Source organism: Pelophylax lessonae, assembly GCF_965119305.1.
Source record: "Pelophylax lessonae genome assembly, chromosome: 11".
NCBI classification, from domain to species: domain Eukaryota; kingdom Metazoa; phylum Chordata; class Amphibia; order Anura; family Ranidae; genus Pelophylax; species Pelophylax lessonae.
The window spans coordinates 15612787-15635334 of NC_138778.1; the positions used below are offsets into that span (position 1 = coordinate 15612787).

The window sequence follows — 22548 nt, forward strand, 5'->3', positions numbered from 1 at the left end:
TCAAATATCACCAAAAGAAAGCTCTATTTGTGGGAAAAAAAGGATGTAAATTTTGTTTGGGTACAGTGTCGCACGACCGCGCAATTGTCCGTTAAAATAACGCAGTGCCGGATCGCAAAATAGGGCCTGGTGGTTTTAAAAAAAAAAAAAAGTGTCAGGCCTATAGCTACAAGGGTTATAAAGTGACCCGACCCCGTGCATATAGAAGAACCGATCATGTAGGCGTGCATTTGTATTCAGCTCCTTTAGTCTGATACCCCTAACTAAAATCCAGTGGAACCATCTGCCTTCAGAAGTCACGTTATTAGTAATTAGAGTCCACCTGTGTGTAATTTAATCTCAGTATAGATACAGCCGTTCTGTAAAGCCCTCAGAGGTTTGTTAGAGAACCTTAGTGAACAAACAGCATCATGAAGGCCAAGGAACACACCAGACAGGTCAGGGATAAAGTTGTGGAGAAGTGTAAAGCAGGGTTAGGTTATAAAAAAATATCCCAAGCTTTGAACATTTCATGGAGCACTGTTCAATCCAACATCCGAAAATGGAAAGAGTATGGCACAACTGCAAACCTACCAAGACCTGGCCGTCCACCTAAACTGACCGGCCGGGCAAGGAGAGCATTCATCAGAGAAGCAGACAAGAGGCCCATGGGAACTCTGGAGGAGCTGCAGAGATCCACAGCTCAGGTGTGAGAATCTGTCCACAGGGCAACTATTAGTCGTGCGCTCCACAAATCTGCCCTTTATGGAAGAGTGGAAGAAGAAAGCCATTGGTGAAAGAAAGTCATAAGAAGTCCCGTTTGCAGTTTGTGGGAAGCCATGTGGGGGACACAGCAAACATGTGGAAGAAGGTGCTCTGGTCAGATGAGGCCATAATTGAACTTTTTGGCCTAAATGCAAAACGCTATGTGTGGCGGAAAACTAACACTGCACATCACCCTGAACACACCACCCCCACTGTGAAACATGGTGGTGGCAGCATTATGTTGTGGAGATGTTTTTCTTCAGCAGGGACAGGGAAGCTGGTCAGAGTTGATGGGAAGATGGATGGAGCCAAATACAGGGCAATCTTAGAAGAAAACCTGTTAAGAGTCTGCAAAATACTTGAGTGGGGCGTAGGTTCACCTTCCAGCAGGACAACGACCCGAAACATCCAGCCAGAGCTACAATGGAATGGTTTACATCAGGGGGTCTTCAAACTACGGCCCTCCAGTGGTTTGGGAACTACAATTCCCATCATGCCTAGTCATGTTTGTGAATGTCAGAGTTTTACAATGCCTCATGGGATGTGTAGTTCCGCAACAGCTGGAGGGCCGTAGTTTGAGCATCCCTGGTTTAGATCAAAGCATATTCATGTGTTAGAATGTCTCAGTCACAGTCCAGACTTAAATCCCATTGAGAATCTGTGACAATACTTGAAAATTGCTGTTCACAGACGCTCTCCATCCAATCTGACAGAGCTTGAGCTATTTTGCAAAAAAGAATGGGCAAAAATCTCCCTCTCTAGATGTGCAAAGCTGGTAGAGACTTCCCCAAAAAGACTTGCAGCTGTAATTGCAGGGAAAGGCGGTTCTACGAAGTAAAGGGGGGTGAATACAAATGCACACCGCACTTTTCACAGATTTGTAAAAAAATTTGATAACCATTTATCTTTTTCCTTCCACTTCACAATTATGTGCCACTTTGTGTTTGGTCTATCACATAAAATCCCAATAAAATACATTTACGTTTTTGGTTGTAACATGACAAAATGTGGAAAATTTTGAGGGGTATGAATACTTTTTCAAGGCACTGTATACTTAAAGGGAGAAGCCTTCAGGCTATTTAACTCAGTGATGTCCAGCCCAAAAAACACGGGTTTTCTTTTGCAACATTTGCCTTTAGGTAAAAGAGAGAAATACTGGTATTTCCTGACTTAAGTCGGACATAGATCGATCAAATCTTGACCGGTTCAGCTGAAACCGACCGAGATTCGATCAATCTATGGGCAGGCTGGTTGTACTGCGGTCAATTCATCAATCGACATCGGTACAACCAGCCTGTCAGATTTCTACATGTGGTCACTGCTGGCGGCTATAGCCACTAGCAGTTATTATGGTGTTCTGCCAGCCAAGAAGGCTCCCCACTGGCAGAAAACAATAGCGCTGTGGGAGCGATTATCCCATCAAATCACTAAATGTTGAGGAGGAATCAAGTGATTTTCTTTCTGGTTGCAGGAAAGAAAATCGCATCATCTATTGACAGCCTAATACAACAAAACTACTGCTAAAAGACTAAAGAACTGGAAGACCATTAAATCTGGAGCGACCCTCGTCTCTTACCGTGTCATGCTGCTCCTGCATCTGACGGATCTTACTGGAGTATTTCTGATCCACCTGCTTCAGTTCATTCACAAGAGATTCACATCGCTCACTCAGGGATTTCTTGTCATCGATGAGCTGGGGAAAATGTATATAGGGAGTTTATGAGATAGAGATATATATATATCTTATATATATATATATATATATATATATATATATATCTATATCTATGTATGACACGCACACATACAGAACCAAATATTTTGTGGTGCTAAGAAATTTTTATGGAATTTTTTGTTGATAACTTGAAAAGCAGTAAAATAGATCCCTTGCCGCTAGTAATAATAGACCGTCCACGAACAATGGGCCCCACCAGAAACAATAGTCCCTCCTTAGCAACAACCCCCCCCCCCCCCCCCCAGGCATCCCTCTCCCCGCCAACAGCAGATACTTCTCACAATAGACCCCCTTGGCAACAACACAGACCCCCTGCAACAAAATGCCACCCCAGCGACAATAGACCCCCAGCAGCAACAACAGATCCCCCCCCAGCAGCCAACATCAATGGACCCTCAAGCAGTCAGCATCATTAGATCTCTTCCTTAAACAGCAGATCCCCCCTCCCCCCAGCAGCAATAAAAAAAACCCTGCCCCCACAAAAATATATCCCTTCCAGTGACAATAGATCCCCCAGCAACCAGCACCAATAGACTCTCCAGGACATCCCAGCACTCCTTGCCATTACATACATTCAGTGCTGGAGGTGCAGGAATGCATGCGCAAGATTGCGATCGGCATTCTAGGTAGCTGAAACCAGGAAGAAAGACACAGCGAGGGACACAGCGGCTTCAGACAGCCACACCGGAGATGGCCGCGCTCTTCAATCAATTTTAAAGGTAAGATTTTATCTTTATTCATTTACTGTACACTACTGTAATGTGGGGTTAGCTTAGGATTAGGGGGGTATTTTTAGCTAAAAAATGTGTATGTGGCCGGAACTCTGCTTTAATACCATGGTTAAAGCGTAACTCCACTTTTGTTGAGGAAAAAAAAAAAAAAAACATTCCCCTCTGGGTGATCTCTGTACATTACAAGGATTTTAACAAATTTTGTTGCAGATTCCTGCTTTTTGTTATTCTGAAGAAATCCCTGTGTGTTCCTCTGTGCTGAGTGGGACAAATGGGAGTGGTTTCATAATTATCTATCAGCTGTGGCAGCTGCAGGGCTCTAATGAGGAAATCTGCTGGGCCTGCATCCCTTTAGACGTGTTCCTATTGGGAGTATCTCACCAACAATGACATTTCTGTTGCAGGAGATGCCAGAAATCTGACTTGTATCTTAGTGCAGACTTCTGGGAAAATCGGTGAGCCAATCACACAAGCAGGAAATGATGTGTGGGTGTGGTCATTCTGTGTACAGAACAGCTCCAGCTATATTGTATTGCATTTTCAGAAAATTACAACAGCTGCAGATTGAAAAAGGAAAGGTATTTTTTAATGACATTCAATTACAATATGATTTGTGTCGCAATTGTATACGCTATATTGTTTTTTTTTCTTTATTTGCTTATTTTTTTCCCCCACGAAAGTGGAGTTACCCTTTAATGCCATTACCTGGTCTATGAAGGTCAGGTGTCTCTGGATGGTGGACTCGTACTGCTCACTTTGCTGTTTCAGTTGGTACCCCAACTCCTTCTCGGTCTGCTTTACATGACGTACCGTCAGCTCCCGCTGCTGGGCCTGTAAAGGAGAAGAGTCCATCAGTTTCCAGAGACTATCAATCATCACAGACGGCTGAAGCCTCCTATAGATCATAGATTCAGAGATATAACGGGAGGTCTTGGATTTTGTACCATTAGTCAGCTCTGTGGATTTAAAGAGCATTTCTTTTTAATTGGAAAATGAACAAATTTGCTCTACTTGGCACCTGGCCTGCTGACTGAAGGTAAGGACGTCCTGTTTGGATCCCTGTATAAAAGCCCAATATATATTATGATGTAACCAAAAATTTATATTGCATGGAAGAGTTACAACCCAATGCATTCTTTTCCATTTCTATCCATTGGAAGGAGGGGATTCCCTTCACTTCCTGTCCCATAGAAACAACAGGAAGTGAGAAGATAATCTCTTAGTTGTCACCAGAACAGGGGTCCATTGTCGTGAAAAGTCTGAAGCCCCCTAGTTTATGGCGATGATAATGGAGTCAATGTGCAGAGATACTCACCAGAGCCGTCTGCAGGAGCCCCAGAGCTTTCCTCTTCTCCTCCAGGTCCAGACGCATCTTCAGCATGGAGCTGGTCACCTCTGTAGCTACAGCCGAGGCCTGCTCTAGATGAGTCAATTCCTCCTCCGACAGCAGCGGCTGATCAGGGAAGAGAGAATAATAAGAGTGCATTTTATAGATTTCCTTCATTTGCTACAAGCTATCACTATCTCACTTCCTGTCATTGTGACACAACAGGAAGTGTGGGAAAAAAAAAAAATCAGAAAAAAGGAACCCAGAGAGCAATAAAAACCTGACAGATTTTAAATCTTTCAACTTTATCCAAATGAAAAGTTTAGATAGAGTGCCCCTTTATTATTTGCCCAGAATCTGTCAAACACGGTGGTAAAATGACTGCTGGCATTGGGGAGATTTTCCTTTACTTCCTGTCCTGAAAACACAATAAGTAGTGAGAGAAAATTCACTTTGGTTGCTTGAACAAATGTCCCCATTGGAAGATTTCCTACTGAAGTGACAACTGTAAGATTCTGGATTTTCTCTCAGCCTCAGTCCTTGTGATAACAGTCATCGGGACAAACAGAGGGGGTGAATCTCCTCCTAGGGGACACAGACAGTAACACTCAATGCAAAACTACCAAAAATAGTTTTGACTTCACTTGCTGCCCTGTGAACTGACTCGTGGTTGTTAAAGCAGCCGGGAGTCTTCCATGTTAAAGATTAACTCCACTCTTCTGAAAAATAACCCCCATCTTGCCCCCAGCTGTTAGTTTCTCTGTGACCATGTGCAAAGTGAATGATTTTATAATTAATAATCAGCTGCTGCACCTTCAGGGCCCTGAGGAAAGTGGCAGGGTCTGCAATGCCTTTAGAATTGATTTTCCTCCCTATAGGACAGTGATGGCGAACCTTGGCACCCTAGATGTTTTGGAACTACATTTCCCTTAATGCTTATGCACTCTGCAGTGTAGTTGAGCATCATGGGAAATGTAGTTCCAAAACATCTGGGGTGCCAAGGTTTGCCATCACTGCTATAGGAGTATCTCACCAAAAATGACATTTTTGTTGCAGGGGATGCCCAAAATCTGACTTGTATCTTAGTGCAGACTTCTGGGAAAATCAGTGAGCCAATCACACAAGAAGTGTTTTTGCCAATCACAAAAACACTTCCAGGTGGTCATATTGCATTTTACAGAAAATTGCAGCTCTGCAGATTAAAAAGGAAAGATAATTTTTAAACACATTTAATTACAACATGACTTGTGTAGCAATGGTAAACTCTAGATTTTTTTTTTTTTTTTATTTGCATTTTTTTCCTCCACAAAAGTGGAATTACCCTTTAACCTTTCTGTTGCCTTTCTAGGCTTCTGTAAAGCTACCCTCTTTAGGGATGGGATCTTTTAGACCCCAGATTCCTCCATAAAGAGTGCCTGTCACTGCCTATCACTGTCACAAGGGATGTTTACATTCCTTGTGACAGCAATAAAAGAGTTTAAAAAATTAATTTTTTAAATAAATGGTGTAAAAAAAAAAAAAAAAAAAAAAAAAAAAAAAAAAGGAAAGCGCCCCGTCCCTCTGTACTCGCACGCAGAAGCAAACGCATACCCAAGTCGCACCCGCATATGTATACAGTGTTCAAACCACACGTGAAGTATCGCGGCGATCATTAGAGTGAGAGCAATAATTCTAGCACAAGACCTCCTCTGTAACTCAAAACAGGTATCTGTTAATTTTTTAAAGCGTCATCTATGGAGATTTTTAAGTACTGTAGTTTGTCGCCATTCCACGAGTGCGCGCAATTTTAAAGCATGACATGTAAGGTATCTATTTACTCGGAGTAGCATCATTTTTCACATTATACAAAAAAAATTGCGCAACTTTACAGTTTCTTTTTTTTTAATTCATGAAAGTGTATATCTTCGTAAAAAATTGCATTTGAAAGACCGCTGCGCAAATACCGTGTGACAAAAAATATTACAACCAGGGAATATCCGATTGCCTCTCGGGGGGATCAGGAAGGAATTTGTTTCCCCCGCTGTAGCAAATTGGATCATGCTTTGCTGGGGTTTTTTGCCTTCCTCTGGATCAACTGCAGGTATAGGATTGTGTATATGGGATGGTATGGTTGGGTTTTCTTTACTGTTTTTTTTTTTTATTTTTTTATTGGTTGAGCCAGATGGACTTGTGTCTTTTTTTCAACCTGACTATGTAACTATGGTGATTTTATTCTCTAGGGTCTCTGCTAAAAAAAAAAAATATATATATATATATATATATTTTTATATATATATATATATATATATATATATATATATATATATAAAATGTTTGGGGGATCTGAGTAATTTTTTTAGCAAAAAATACTGATTTTAACTTGTAAGCAACATATGTCAGAAAAAGGCTTAGGCTCCAAGGGGTTAAGTATTTCTCAGGCCTAAAATGTGCATTTTAACAGGTTTGCGAAAAAAAAATGCAAAATAAAGCTGACAGTGAAAGAGTTAATTCCTGCAGGTCGATCTGAAAGCAATATAAGATGATCGTGGTTACCCCTCGGTGAGTGTTGGAAGCGGAGGAGCGAGGTCTCTCTTGCTCAGCTTTTTCCATCTCATCCAGAAAACTGATGATATTCTGTAACTTGGCCTCGGACAGGAGATTTCTGTTCTGGGCTTCCTTCTGCTCCACCTGCCCGCTGCGCATCATCTGACTGAGCCGTTCCAAGTTATCAGCCGTTAGGGAGGTGTCTGTATCCTAGAAAGAGAGAGGGGCCCATTACAATTACTATATAGGTTCGATTTACTAAAACTGTAGAGTGCAAAGTTTGGTACAGCTGTGTATAGGAACCAATCAGCTTCCAGGTTTTATTGTCAAAGCTTAACCCCTTCTTACAGCTGTAATGCAAAAATGCAGCCTCAGCTTCAAGGGGTTGTACCAGGGTGATACCTGCAGCTAGAGGCATCACCCCCATACCGTTTTTTTTTTTTTTAGAACGGACAAATCGGGTTTCTTGTAATAACAACCGATGCGGCTAATCAGCCGCTCATCTGTTATTACAGGCAGCGGGAGAGGTTGTCCTCCTGCGGCTCGCCTGGATCTCCCGTCCCACGTCCCCATCTGCCAGTAGGCTGAAGACCCGAACAAAGCCGGATTCGGCTCGGGTCTCCGAAATCGAAAACCTGGAAGCGATGTCATGACATCACTTCCGGGTACTGGAGCCCTAAAGACGCCAGATTTAAAAAAAACTACAGCATTCAAAACAGCCAAACTTGGGGTTTTGAATGCTTTTAAGTGAAATGGAGGGATTTGGGGTCTAAAAGACCCCTAATCCCTCCATAAAGAGTACCAGTCAAATACCACCAAAAGCTCTATTTGTGGGAAAAAAGAACATGCATTTATTTGGGTAGTGTTGCACGACCGCGCAATTGTCAGTTAAAGTAACGCAAAGCCGTATCGCAAAAAAAGGCCTGGTTATGAAGCGGGGTAAATCTTCTGGGAGGTCAAGTGGTTAAAAGGAAGTAAACATTAAAGGAAGAAAGACACTATAAATGAACATGACAATAAACTGAATGAGCCTTTCAAACATCGAAATTGCAGGCAGAATACACCTGAAAGCACGCTGCATGTGCCCATCCACATTGGGGGGGGGGGTATTTTTGGCCAATTTAACCACTTCTGGACCGGAAGGATTTGCCCCCTTAATGACCAGGCCATATTTTGCGATTCGGCATTGCGTTATTTTAACGGACAATTGCGCGGTCGTGCGACACTGTACCAAAACAAAATTGATGTCCTTTTTTTCCCACAAATAGAGCTTTCTTTTGGTGGCATTTGATCAACTCTGCGATTTTTATTTTTTGTGCTATAAACAAAAAAAGGAGCGACAATTCGAAAAAAATTAAAACCATATTTTTTACTTTCTGCTATAGAACATTCTCCAAAAAAAAAATTAAAAATCAAAATATTTTTACATTTTAGGCCAATTTGTTTTCTGCTACATATTTTTGGTTAAGAAAAAAAAAAAAAAAAAAAAATTGCAATAAGCGTATTTTGATTGGTTTGCATAAAAGTTATCGCGTCTACAAACTAGGGGAAAGATTTATGTCATTTTTATTGTTTTTTTTTTACTAGTAATGGCGGTGATCTGCGATTTTTAGTGGGACTGCGACATTGCGGCGGACAGATCGGACCCCAAACTGACATTTTTGACACTTTTAGGGGTACCAGTCACATTACTACAGTAATCAGTGCTAAAAATATGCACTGTTACTGTAATAATGACACTGGCAGGGAAGGGGTTAACAGTGGGTGATCAAGGGGTTAAATGTGAGCCTAGGGGAGTGATTCTAACTGGGGGGGGGGGGGCATGGCTTGTGAAATGATCAGAGACCTGTGATTCTATATAGAAGGATCACAGGGGCTCTATGATCATTCCAGAGAGAACGTTCAGCTGTGTTTACAATAGCCGACCGTTCTTCTCGCTCAGCGGGGAGCGATCGCGGGTGGCAGGCGGCAATCAGAGCCGCCTGACCCGGGCATTAGAGTCCCCGCTGCCGAGTGGGGGCGGGAGCGCGCCACCGGCGGCACGCACTCGCCCCCTAGCTGTAGGCACGAGACCAACGTAGATCTACGTCGTTTCGTGCAGGAGGGCCGCATTGCCGCAATAAATATGCGGTGGGCGGTCCGGAAGCGGTTAAAGATCTGCAACTAGAGGAGGTAAAACGTAAAAAAAACTTTTCAACTAGTTGCACCCTTCTTACCCCATCGATCCAGCTGAACTTGTCTTTGCTGTCAGGTATAATGTCTAGCAAAGGTTCCGGTTCCTCCAGTTGTTTTAAAGTGTCCAGCAAGTCAGTGAGAGTCGTCTTAGACTGAGCAGAGGCTGCAACATCAACGTCCCCCAGAGTCTGCTCTGCCGATGGGAGAACCTAAAGAAGAGGAAATTATAAAGGTGTTAAGAAAATGATGGTCAGGCAACCCAGACCAGATATTCCAATTTAAAGTACGTCCTCTAATTGCCCCAGATCTCAGATTGCCCATTATGGAAATTCCTGGGGTTCCTTGCACCCCAAGGTTCTGCAGGTTACATCGACAGGAAACTCCATAGTGTTATATTGTCAGGCCAAGAAGCAGCAGCAGGATCTTTCACCATACAAGTCAATGCAGAACCCGACTCCAAGGTGTCAGCAATGCATGGTCAGCCAATCACTGCTGCACTCCAATAACGTTTTTAAAGAGAACCTTCTTTGTTCCATATTGGAGCTTCTGCCATCAGCCAAAAAATCGAATGAAATATAAAACATACAAATGGACTAGCTAACAATTTATTAAATCAGAATATGCAGAGTTCATGTACTAGGTGGTCTAGTAGCAGTATATGAATCTGCTGCGGTTTCTAGTGTTACATTGTCCAAGCAGAAGTTATAGATCCTGTTCTTATATGTGTATCTTTGTAACTCTCTTCTGCAACTGCCTGGAAGTAAATGAAGTGGAAGGCAGAGGGGATACACCGGAAATATTGGTTCTGGGTAGGGATATGCTTTAAGGCTACGTTCACATGTTAGCGTGGCTGACTGCGTGCAGAATCACCGCGATTCTGCCTGCAATCCGGAAATCATTGCAAATCGCGGGACGCCTGTGCGTTGCCGTAAGATTTGCAATGGCACCCCAAACGCTGTGTGATGTTGCTGCGATTTCCGCCTGTCGAATCGCGGTAACATCACGCAAACAAAATCACGTTTAGCATGACGCCCAAAAAAGGTACAAGAGCTTCTTTGTTGCGATTTTGTTTGCGTGATGTTACCGCGATTCGGCAGGCGGAAATCGCGGCAACATCGCACAGCGTTTGGGGTGCCATTGCAAATCAACGGCAACGCACAGGCGTCCCACGATTTGCAATGATTTCTGGATTGCGGGCTGAATCGCAGTGTTTCTGCCCGCAGTCCGCTACACCAACATGTGAACGTAGCCTCAAAAATTCAAGCTATATGCAAATGGCAGGTTTGATCCCCATAGGTTGGCATTTTCTGGCACCCAGAAGGCACAGGTGGAGCATCCAGCCCCGCTGTCAGCAGTCTTATGAAATTTATGGCAGGCTAAATTACGTGGGGCAGGACGCCAATGGTCACTGTACCGAGTGGTACTCATTTAAAGTGGCTGTTAACCTTAAACATGAAATCTGAACAAAGCATATCCCTCTATAGTATGTACTTGTCACAGTTTAGAGCACTAAGTGTAATTTCTGTCTGCTGCCTCCTTCCTCTGCTATCTGCATGAGTCACCTCTGACAAGTTTTCCTGACAACAAGAAATAAAAAGTGAAAGGGGAGGGAGCTCCAGCACACAGCCTGTGATTGACAGCCTCAGCTCTGTTCCTGTGCGCTGTGTAGGGGGGGGGGGGGGGGCGGATGTCCCTTCCCTCCAATCAGCTCCCAAAGCCCTCCTCACTGATGTAACTTTAGCTCTCTGCTTTTCAGAGCTGAGAGATCCTGTGAAAATGCTGCACTTTGAATGGATGTAGGACCGTAGATAAACCAGTACAACTTATTTAAAACTTATGTACAAGGATTTGTTTCATCTCTGTGTATCACATGAGGCCAGTTACTTCACTGGGGATATGGAGGGTTTACAACCACTTGCTGTCAGTATAACAGACTTAAACTGCGGCAAGGTGGCACTGCTGCTCCGGATCACGTACCTAGTACGTTAAACTGACACTTCTGGGTCTGGAGCGCACATGCACGCCAATACATTAAAATGTATTTTAATAAAATGCATTTGGGAGTAAAAATGCATCTAAAAGATAGTTTGTTCATTAACAATCACAATTTACAAATAAATATACATCTAATCTTATGGGAAGATTGCTGCTGAAATGAATGGTCTGGTGACAGGGTCTCTAGAAGTTCCATGATACTTAATAATTTAATTTAAATTATAATTAAAAATAATATAATAATAAATGTGTTTCGTCTGACCTCTCATATTTTCTTTAAAACAAAAATCATAAAAATCTGAGAAGTCCTGCGGGCGGTATGTGATCCGTAGAAGGATGGTTGGGTACATACCGCAATGCCCTGCTCATAGTTCCTGCTGTCTGGTGCTGCTTTGAAGAGGGGAACTCCGGAGCTGTCACATTCCAATGCATCTTGTGCTCTGGAACCTGCCGGAAATAAAGTATAGCCATCTCTGTTCACCTCAGGTCTCATATTGATGCGGTTTCAACACAAAAAGAAGTGGGATTATTTTTTTGCTACCCAAACTCTCAAGAATAACCTTACAATTATCATGGTTTAACCACTTAAGCCCCGGAGGATTTGGCTGCTAAAAGACCAGGGTTTTTTTTGCGATTTTTTACTGCGTGACTTTAACGGACAATTGCGCGGTCGTGCGACGCTGTACCTAAACTAATTTGACGTCCTTTTTTTCCCACAAACAGAGCTTTCTTTTGGTGGTATTTGATCACCTGTGCGATTTTTTGATCATGCGCTATAAACAAAAAAAGAGCGTCAATTTTGCAAAAATAACAATATTTTTCACATTTTTTTATATGAAATTCAACAAAAGTTTTTTTTAACATTTTCGGCCAATTTATTTTATGCTACATATGTTTGGTAAAAAAAAAAAAAAAAAAAAAAAAATCGCAAAAAGCGTATTTTGATTGGTTTGCGCAAAAGTTATCGCGTTTACTAACAAAGGGAAAAATTTTTGTCATTTTTGGTGTTTTTTTTTTTTTTAACGCGTAATGGCGGCGATCTGCGATTTTTTTTTCGGTACTGCGACATTGCGGCAGACAGATCGGACCCTTGACTGACATTTTTGACACTTTTGGGGTTACCAGTGACATTACTGCAGTAATCAGTGCTATATATATATATGCACTGTTACTGCAAAAATGACACTGGCAGGGAAGGGGTTAACTGTATTGGAGAGGGAGGGGTTAAGTGTGTCCTAGGGGCGTGATTCTAACTGTATAGGGACATGGCTATTGGTGTAAAAACAAAGATCAACGGTCCTACATAGTAGAACCGTCTGATCTTCATTTTTACACCAGGGAGACTGACGGGCGGCTTGTTTACATAAGCCGCTCCGCCTTTCTCCCTTCACCGGAGCGATCGTAGTGTGACCGGCGGACATCGGGACGGGACTTGTCAGTGAACGAGCCACAGCGGGCGCAATTGGCTCTCAAGTCAGTGACAGGCGAGTGACGTACCCATACGTCACTCTGCCTGGCCGGGACTGACCGCCGCAGTATATAGTCGTGCGGCGGTCGGCAACCGGTTAAAAATTAGATTTTTGGAATATAAAACATAAAAAAAAAAAAAAAAAAATGAATAAAAGTATTTCATGAAATCACAATTTGCGGCCCCCCTGTATTGGGTCTCAAAGCCTAACAGACAAGTCCCCATTTAAAACAATAGTAATCTCCGTTTACAATCCATCTATATCCATACATATACACTGCTCAAAAAATTAAAGGAACTTTTATTTTCAGAGTATAGCATCAAGTCAATTAAACTACTAAGATATTGAGTTGGTCAGTTAAGTAGCAGAGGGGGTTGTTCATCAGTTTCAGTTGCTTTGGTGTTAATGAAATTAACAACAGGTGCACTAGATGGGCAACAATGAGATGACCTCCAAAAACAGGAATGGTTTTACAGGAGGAGGCTGCTGACATTTTTTCCCTACTCATCTTTTCTGTTTTTCACTTGTTTTGCATGTGGCTAGGGTCAGTGTCACTACTGGTAGCATGAGGTGATACCTGGACCCTATAGAGGTTGCACAGGCAGTCCAACTCCTCCAGGATGGCACATCAATAGGTACCATTGCCAGAAGGTTTGCTGTGTCTCCCAGCACAGTCTCAAGAGCATGGAGAAATTCCAAGAGACAGGCAGTTACTCTAGGAGAGCTGGACAGGTCCATAGAAGGTCCTTAACTCATCAGCAGGACCGGTATCTGCTCCTTTGTGCAAGGAGGAACAGGATGAGCACCGCCAGAGCCCTACAAAATGACCTCCAGCAGGACACTGGTGTGAAGGTTTCTATCAAAACAATCAGAAACCGACTTCATGAGGGTGGCCTGAGGGCCCGATGTCCTCTAGTGGGCCCTGTGCTCACTGCCCGGCACTGTGGAGCTTGATTGGCATTTTCCATTGAACACCAGAATTGGCAGCTCCACCACTGGCACCCTGTGCTTTTCACAGATGAGAGCAGGTTCACCCTGAGCACATGTGACAGACGTGAAAGGGTCTGGAGAAGCCATGGAGAATGTTATGCTGCCTGTAACATCGTTCAGCATGACCGGTTTGGTGGTGGGTCAGTGATGGTCTGGGGAGGCAAATCCATGGAGGGATGCACAGACCTCTACAGGATAGACAATGGCACCCTGACTGCCATTAGGTATCGGGATGAAATCCTTGGACGCATTGTCAGACCCTACTCTGGTGCAGTGGGTCCTGGGACACCTCCTGGTTACTGTTACTGTAATACTGTCGAAATCCCACAAAAATAAAAATAAAAAAAAATCAAATCGCAGATCGCTGCCATTACTAGCAAAAAATAAATATATTAAAATAACAAATCTTTCCCCTAGTTTGTAGACCCGATAACTTTTGCGCAAACCAATCAAATAATTTTTATTTTCTTATTAAAAATATGTAGCAGAATACAAATTGGTCTAAAAGGATGAAACATTTTTATTTGTTATATATATATATATATATGGTATATAGCAGAATGTGAAAAATATTTTTTTTTTTTCAGAATTGTCACTCTTTTTTTGTTAATAGCACTATATATATATATATATATATATATATATATATATATATATAAAAAAAAACGCACAGGTGATCAAATACCACCAAAAGAAAGCTCTATTTGTGGGAAAAAAAGGACATCAATTTTATTTCAGTACAGCATCGCACGACTGCGCAATTTTCTGTTCAAGTAATGCAGTGCCGAATTGCAAAAAATGGCCTGGTCATTAAGGGGGCAAATCCTTTCCGGTCCAGAAGTTGGTTAAGGAAGGGGCGGGTTTGGAAGCGTTAAAACGTGGCTCAACCACACACATGTAATCACAGTGAAATTATGACCGTGAAGCCCAAAAAATACCTTAACCACTTAAGCCCCGGAAGATTTTACCCCCATTCCGACCAGGGGGTATTTTGCGATTCGGCACTGCGTGAATTTAACGCACAATTGCGCGGTCGTGCGACGCTGTACCTAAACGAATTTGACGTCCTTTTTTTCCCACAAACAGAGCTTTCTTTTGGTGGTATTTGATCACCTGTGCGATTTTTTGATCACGCGCTATAAACAAAAAAAGAGCGTCAATTTTGCAAAAATAGCAATATTTTTCACATTTTTTTATATGAAATTCCCCCAAAAAAAATGTAAAAATCAAAATTTTTAAAAATTTTCGGCCAATTTATTTTATGCTACCTATGTTTGGTAAAAAAAAATCGCAAAAAGCGTATTTTGATTGGTTTGCGCAAAAGTTATCGCATTTACTAACAAAGGGAAAGATTTTTGTCATTTTTGTTGTTTTTTTTTTTAACGCGTAATGGCGGCGATCTGCGATTTTTTTTGCGGTACTGCGACATTGCGGCGGACAGATCGGACCCTTGACTGACATTTTTGACACTTTTGGGGTTACCAGTGACATTTCTACAGTAATCAGTGCTATACATATGCACTGTTACTGTAAAAATACACTGGTAGTGAAGGGGTTAACTTTATTTGGAAGGGAGGGGCTGTGTGTGTCCCTAGGGGCGTGGTTTCTACTGTGATTGGCTGTGGCTCTAGCTGTAAGGACACTGATCAACGGATCTACATACTAGATCCGAGTGATCAGTGTCTTTGCAGCGAGGAGAATGACAGGCAGCTTGTTTACACAAGCTGCCTGACATTCTCCCTCTCCCCCGCCGATCGCCGAGTGACCGGCGGACATCGGGTCCGCTGGTCACACGCGCGGGGGGGGTCCGTGACCACGCGGGAGCGGGAGCGCGCCCCGGGGGGCGCGCGCTCGCTCCCTAGACCCTCACAAGCAAGCAACGTAGCCCTACGTTAGTTTGCCTGTGAGGGGCTGACCACAGACGTAGATAGTCGTGCGGCGGTCGGCAAGTGGTTAAACGTAATATTTTCTTAAAGGGCCAGCATGATTGAGAGGGGGGTGGGGGGGTTAATTTGCATTGTGTGACATTTCTTACCAGCATTATTTTTAGACTTTTTACCCCTTCCTGTTGGAGACGCCACTGTATTGCAGCCAGTCTTCTTCTTGCCCACCTTGCCACTCTTCACCAGCAGCGCCAGCTCCTCCTCCGCCACTTTCTGAGTCTCCAGTGCTTTCTGCGCTCGTTTCAGCTGCAGCTCCTGTGATTAAAGGGGGGGGGGTTAGTTTAAATGGACATCACTTTTTCTTTTGACCTGATTATATGCTGAAACTGAACGACAGGCAAACCACTAAATAAACAAATGAAATGCATCTACCAGTTAGGCTCCATTCACACTACCGCGACTTGTCAGGCGACTTGTCAGCCTAACAAATCGCGGTCCCTCGCGGTCCATTGACTGCTACAGGACTGGTTCTAATAGCAGCGACACAAGTCGCTCCGATGTAGAAAAAGGGTCCTATACTACTTCGGGGCGACCTCGGAGCGACTTGTATAGACATTTATTATATGAAGTCTGTGCAAGTGGCGGTGCACGGGACTGCACAGGTCGCCCCCGAAGTAGTGCACAAGTCGTGCCGCTTCAGTGTGAATGGGCTCTTAATCTGCTTTCTTGTTAAATAGTTTTTATTAAGATTATTTCAAATAGTAACAAACAGGGAAAGGAAATCATATTAATAACAGAGGAAAGCAAACTCATAAAACATTGATATTATGGCCAGTAGTACATAGGTGCAGTTATGCAATCTAACTTCATGCCCATGAAGATAAGCCATTACAGCATTAAGCAATCCAAATATATAAATAGCATTAATACTTATAAAATGGGGTAAATAATCTGTATTTCTGTCCAACCAGTCCTTTTTTTTTTTTCATTATTTTAATGATCTATTAATGATTACAGGGTTGCATTCACCTGTGGCTTAGCCATGTGGAGCCCAGCCTTAGATATACTGTACTGCTAAAAAGGTAAAACTCATTGAAATGTCAATATTTTAGAGATTTATGGTTGTAACCACCTTCCCCTAATTTATAGATTTAATAAGCACTCGATGACTACTGATTGGCTGCAGAACAGATTTCAGTACGATACACGGGGACAAATCATTCCTCCATTTTAGGCTGAAGTCCTTTTGTACCACACTGACTGATCTCATTCAAGCCAACTGAGTTAAATTTTATATACAATTGTAATTATCAGAAAGGATCTTTCAGGAAATATCCAAATCTGCAAGGATAAATTCCAGACGTGTCATCAGAAGGGCATTTTAAGGATAAAAACCTCCTTAAAAAGCCCCTCCTGAGCTCCACTCATTGACTCTGCCTATGCTGAGATATCACCAGTCTGCTGCAGGCTAGGGAAGCATTTCCTCAGTCTCCCCTCCCCCAGTGATCAGACTGTACTTTGTAACTTTGTAGAAGGAGGAGGAAGCATTTCCTCAGTCTCCCCTCCCCCAGTGATCAGACTGTACATAGTAACTTTGCAGCAAGTCACAAGATGAGAGGCTGCAGCTGGGGCTGATCTATGTCAGACATTTGTGAACATAGCCAAGAACTGCACAGGCACCAGGATTTACTATAATTTGATAAATAGAGAGTGAGTTACATGCTTTCACATTCCCAGAAGCAGAGGGGAGTAGAGGAAGGGTAGGTATGGGCTGCTGCAGGGAGGGGGTTACTAGAGAAAATCTAGGTAAGGGGGAGAACCAGCGCTATGGATAATTTACCAGAGACTTTAATTACATAGGTTGCAGCCACCAAGTAACCCCTAAAAATAGGGGTCAAGTATCATATAGAGGGGGGAGGTAGTTGGAAACGGCGCTACCTTTTATATATATATATATATATATATATATATATATATAGTAAAAACAAACAGTGTATCCAGACCATGGATTAAAATATGTGCAAATTAAAGTGCCAGTGCAAAGAATTATGTGCATACGGGAAAAACCGTGCAGATAAAAATGATTAAATCATTAAATTTTTTATCTGCACGGTTTTTCCTGTATGCACATAATTCTTTGCACTGGCACTTTAATTTGCACGTATTTTAATCCATGGTCTGGATACACTGTTTGTTTTTACTATATATATATATATATATATATATATATAAAAGGTAGCGCCGTTTCCAACTACCTCCCCCCTCTATATGAGACTAGAGAAAATCTGTTACTTCTGGAGCAAAGATTAGGTTTACTTTAGGTTGGCTTTTCTGCTTGACATCGGTGCCATTGTTAACCAAGCAGATCACACCCCTTACCTGGATTGCTGCCCGTCGAGCCAGTCGCGCCTTCTCCTCTCTGACGCGGCGTCTCTCCTCCTCCTTGGTTTGTTGGGAGTTTAGCATACCGCTCTCACCCGCCTGCTGCTGCCGCTCCTGAAAGAGAGATTGTGAAGATTTTCAAAAATAAAAACAGTTGGGAATCAACAGTTTACATTTTTTTCCCAGATAAGTAAATTTAATTATCTAAAATAATCTCCTCAACTTGTGTTATGGAGGACCTGAATGGTGAAAGCTGGGCCCAGAAACGAGGACCAGTCACTATGCATTGCCTCTGGTCTTCCTGCAGATGATGATCTTTCCCCATTAGTGACACAGTGTCTCGAAAAAGTATTTCTACTAGTGATAGACCGATATATTGGGGGCCGATATGCAGTTTCACCCCGATAGATCGGTATCGGCCCCGCAACTGGCCGATATTGCCAATATTTTTGTGACTTCATTCTGCCTCCCTCGCCTTGGACAGCCTCGTCTGGAGTTGGGACTAGTCTCGCGGAAGTGTATCACAGCCATACACCCACCCACAGATGCCCGGTGCCAGCCACCCACATCCACAGGCCCTGTACCAGCCAGCCAGCCACCCACAGGCCCTGTACCAGCCAGCCACCCACAGGCCCTGTACCAGCCAGCCACCCACCCAGAGGCCCTGTACCAGCCAGCCACCCACCCACAGGCCCTGTACCAGCAAGCCACCCACCCACAGGCCCTGTACCAGCCAGCCACCCACCCACAGGCCCTGTACCAGCCAGCCACCCACCCACAGGCCCTGTACCAGCCAGCCACCCACCCACCACAGGCTGCCAGCCAGCCACCCACAGGCCCTGTACCAGCCAGCCACCCACCACAGGCTGCCAGCAAGCCAGCCATTAAGCATTAAACAAAAAATAACATGTTCAGTACCAGATTTGTGTCAAAAATGGTCTTTATTTTTCAAAACTTTAAGTGTACAAAATATCTACCCATATCGGCCGATACCGATACGTTGTGACCAAAATATCGGTATTGGCCCTGAAAAAACCACATCGGTCTATCCCTAATTTCTGCCCCTTGAAAATGTTCCACATTTTGTCATGTTACAAGCAAAAAAGTAAATGTATTTGAAGTCAATCTTATTTTATTGAAGAAGAAATGTAATAAGGTATACACAGAATTATACAAAGTTGTTCAACATGAAGTAAAGGAATGGGAAACATAGGAAGGAGGTACAACTACAGCAATATGACCTCCGTATATTGTGGTACCCTGGTAATAAGAGTACAATAAGAACTGCAGAGGAGAATTACGCCAAAGTGCAGTAAACAAATCTTAAATTTAATCGATGTTGCAGATGCATAGAACATGTTGTTCAGGCCTCCCTACCCAGTACCTGGTTTAAAGCGGTAGTATACTCCGCTTTTTAATTTTTACCTACAGGTAAGCCCATAATAAGGCCTATAATAAGGCTTACCTGTAGGTAAAATTAATACCTCCTAAACCTGCACGGATTAGGAGATATTCACCCTGCATCCAGCCGCTGACACCAGCGGCGCATGCGCTCTGAAGGTCCGGCGTATCTTGCCGGACATCAGAGCTCCTTGCCGGAAAGTGAACTCCCGCGAAAGCACATCCGCCATATTATAGAGACACTCGTTTTTAACCTGATACACACAAGACAAATACTGAAGTCACCTTATAATCCGCTTTCAAAAGCATCCCGGCCTATGTTTTGTTGTCCCCCCCCCTCCTGATACTCATCCAATCAACAGTGTATAAAATTCCCTGAAAAAAAAGGGGGAGGGTACTCTGCGCTAAGGAAATGGATAAGAATATGTTGGCTGCAGCCTTCCTCAAATATAACCGAAGTTATATGAAACAGCAAAGGAGTAAGGAAAGGAAGGGGTATGGCGCTGCCTGAAAGAATGGTGATAATATTATATATATATATATATATATATATATATATATATATATATATATATTATTATTATTATTATACAGGATTTATATAGCGCCAACAGTTTGCGCAGCGCTTTACAATATAAGACAATAGAGTTACAATACAATACAGGAGGATTTAGAGGGCCCTGCTCGTTAGAGCTTACAATCTAGATATATATATATATATATATATATATATATATATATATATATATATATATATATATATATATATATATGTCACAAATGAATAAATAAATATATAATCCAAACAATAAAATATAAAGCGAGGGTGCAAATAAATAAAATATCAAAGCAATGAAAACCAATATGTTATATACAGGTAAACCAAGATAAAGTGACTAGTGCCTTAAAGTGTAAACACACTGGACTATGATAAATAATGGTGAATACTAGGTGGGTGAAAATATATATTAAAAAATATATATAAAATTCCCTGTCCAAAGATGGCCACCCGCACAGCCTGACGAAGGAGCACTGATGCTCCGAAGGCCTGCAACCCTTGTCTTCTCCCCACCGGATGTGACGTCGTCAAGACCGGAAGCAGGAAGTCGGAGCCTCGCTGTGAGTCCTCCACCGCCGCCCAACCTGCGGACAAGCTGCCTTATGGCCTGTACACACGATCCGAAAATCGGACGAAAATTAACGCTTGTGAAAGGATCGGACGATAATCGGATCATTAGTACACAGCTTACGAGAGGCGATCACGACAGTTCACCCGATATTATCCGGTCGTGCAAGCATAAAAATTTTGATCGTATTATAACACATCGTACGATAATCGTATTATCAGTATGTTGTTCGCTCGAAAAAAATGGTTAGCAGTAGACAGCGCATGAGCAGTAGACATCATTTTCCCCTCACACGCTACAGCGTGGTTACGCATACCGGAAGCTAAGAATTATCGTCCGAGAAAATTCGTATCGTGAGTAACCTCTCCCGTTAAGCGAATATTATTGAGAGCTGCTAGAATACGAAAAATAACGGATGGAACGTCGCCCGATTTTTGGATCGTGTGTACTGGGCATTACAGCAGCCTCCCCACGGGGACGCTGGTGTAACGTTAAAAAACCCTACCCCCGTGAAAATTTCCTACCCTCATCACTTCCAGTGCACGTACGTCATGCATCAGCTGAGCTGCTTCCCAGTGCGCATGCTCAAGCAGTAAATGATCGGCTCACATCGGAAGTGACGAGGGTAGGGAATTTTCACGGGGTAGGGTTTAACATTACAACAGCTTTCCGTGAAATAACCCTACCCTCCTTCCCAGTGCTTAAAGCGTTGGGTTAGCAAATGATGTCGGCTTCCTGTGAAAATACCCTACCCTCGTTCCCCGGCGGGTCGAGGAAAATGTAAAAGTGTCTCCTAATGGAGAAAAATTAAAAAAAAAAAAATATATATATATATTATATATTATATATATATATATATATATATATTTTTTTATCATTCCATTTTGATTAATATTTATACATTTTTTCCATTAGGAGGCACTTTTAAATTTTTCTGGACCCGCCGGGGAACGAGGGTAGGGTATTTTGATGGGAAACCGCTGCTGTAAGGACTGGGAAGGAGGGTAGGGTTTTTACATGGAAGCCGAGATCATTTACTGTGCGCACATGCGCATTGGGAAGCGGCTCAGCTGATGACTGACGTACCCTAACACGAAGTGACGAGGGTAGGGAATTTTCATGGGTAGGGTTTTTTTAACGGAACACCGGCACCCTGCTACCATCCCTCGCCGCAATTAGATGGAGAAGGAGACAGATGATCCTCCATTACCCATTACACCGTTTTATCCTTACCTCTGAGTAAGTCACTATGTTTATTGTCTATCATTAAAATTTTATGCAACACTAAGCTGGAGCCGCTCTCTCCTCCTTTTGTTCCTCAGAGCCCCTCCATGCTCCAGCTGGCATCCGCTGAACGTGGCCCCCTCCACTAAAGATTGGAACCCCTATTATTCCCCCCCCCCTTTGCATACCATCTACCTATACTGGAGAGCGCCATGACATTCACATCAAGGATGAGAGACTTGAAAAGGGGGGCGGTGCCTGCGGGAAGAAGGGGAACCCAGGGGTCTGACCATCCCAAGGAGGGGCCACATCCGCACTATCGCAGGTTTGTGTGCCCTAAAATGATCCTATATACATTTAATGAAAATTTGGGCTTGAAAAATCGTTGTGTTAATAAAACATTTAGAACGATCATTTTATTCTCTAGGGTCTTTGCTTACAGAAAATAGATCATGTTTTGGGGGGTGATAACTAATCTTCAGGTGTAAAATAATTTTTTTTAACGTGTGCAAGAAATGCAAAAACTGCTTTTGCCAAGAAAGGGATAAAAGGTCCGAACCAGGACAGTGTTGGGAAGCAAATTTGCAAACACTGCAGAGAACTACGGACACAGAGATGGTTATGGAGATGCTTTGTGTTGCACTTCCTTTCTCTGTGTGTGTGTGTGAAGAATAATCAGCAGCCTATATTGGGCAGGACTAGGAACACTCATCCTGCTAGTCTTATATTACCTGCAGCCACACTACACTTCACCAAAAACCACTTCAGTTAATACAATTATAAAAAAAAACAAAGCGTCAGAAAAAACTGTTTCTATGTGAAAAATGTAAATTAAGGTTTCC

The 22548-nt window shown here is 42.8% G+C and overlaps 1 protein-coding gene across 2 annotated transcripts in view; it reads right to left on the minus strand.

Annotated features, from left to right (window-relative positions):
- CEP131 (centrosomal protein 131) overlaps positions 1-22548 on the minus strand; it is a 143020-nt gene that overhangs the window by 92979 nt on the left and 27493 nt on the right. For both annotated transcript variants that reach the window (XM_082271797.1, XM_082271796.1), the window contains exons 9-16: positions 17952-18068; positions 15725-15887; positions 11583-11677; positions 9277-9444; positions 7070-7270; positions 4526-4663; positions 3916-4041; positions 2321-2437 (exon numbers count right to left, since the gene is read on the minus strand). In XM_082271797.1, coding sequence (XP_082127923.1) covers positions 2321-2437; positions 3916-4041; positions 4526-4663; positions 7070-7270; positions 9277-9444; positions 11583-11677; positions 15725-15887; positions 17952-18068 — 1125 coding nt within the window. The remainder of the gene's footprint in view (positions 1-2320; positions 2438-3915; positions 4042-4525; positions 4664-7069; positions 7271-9276; positions 9445-11582; positions 11678-15724; positions 15888-17951; positions 18069-22548) is intronic.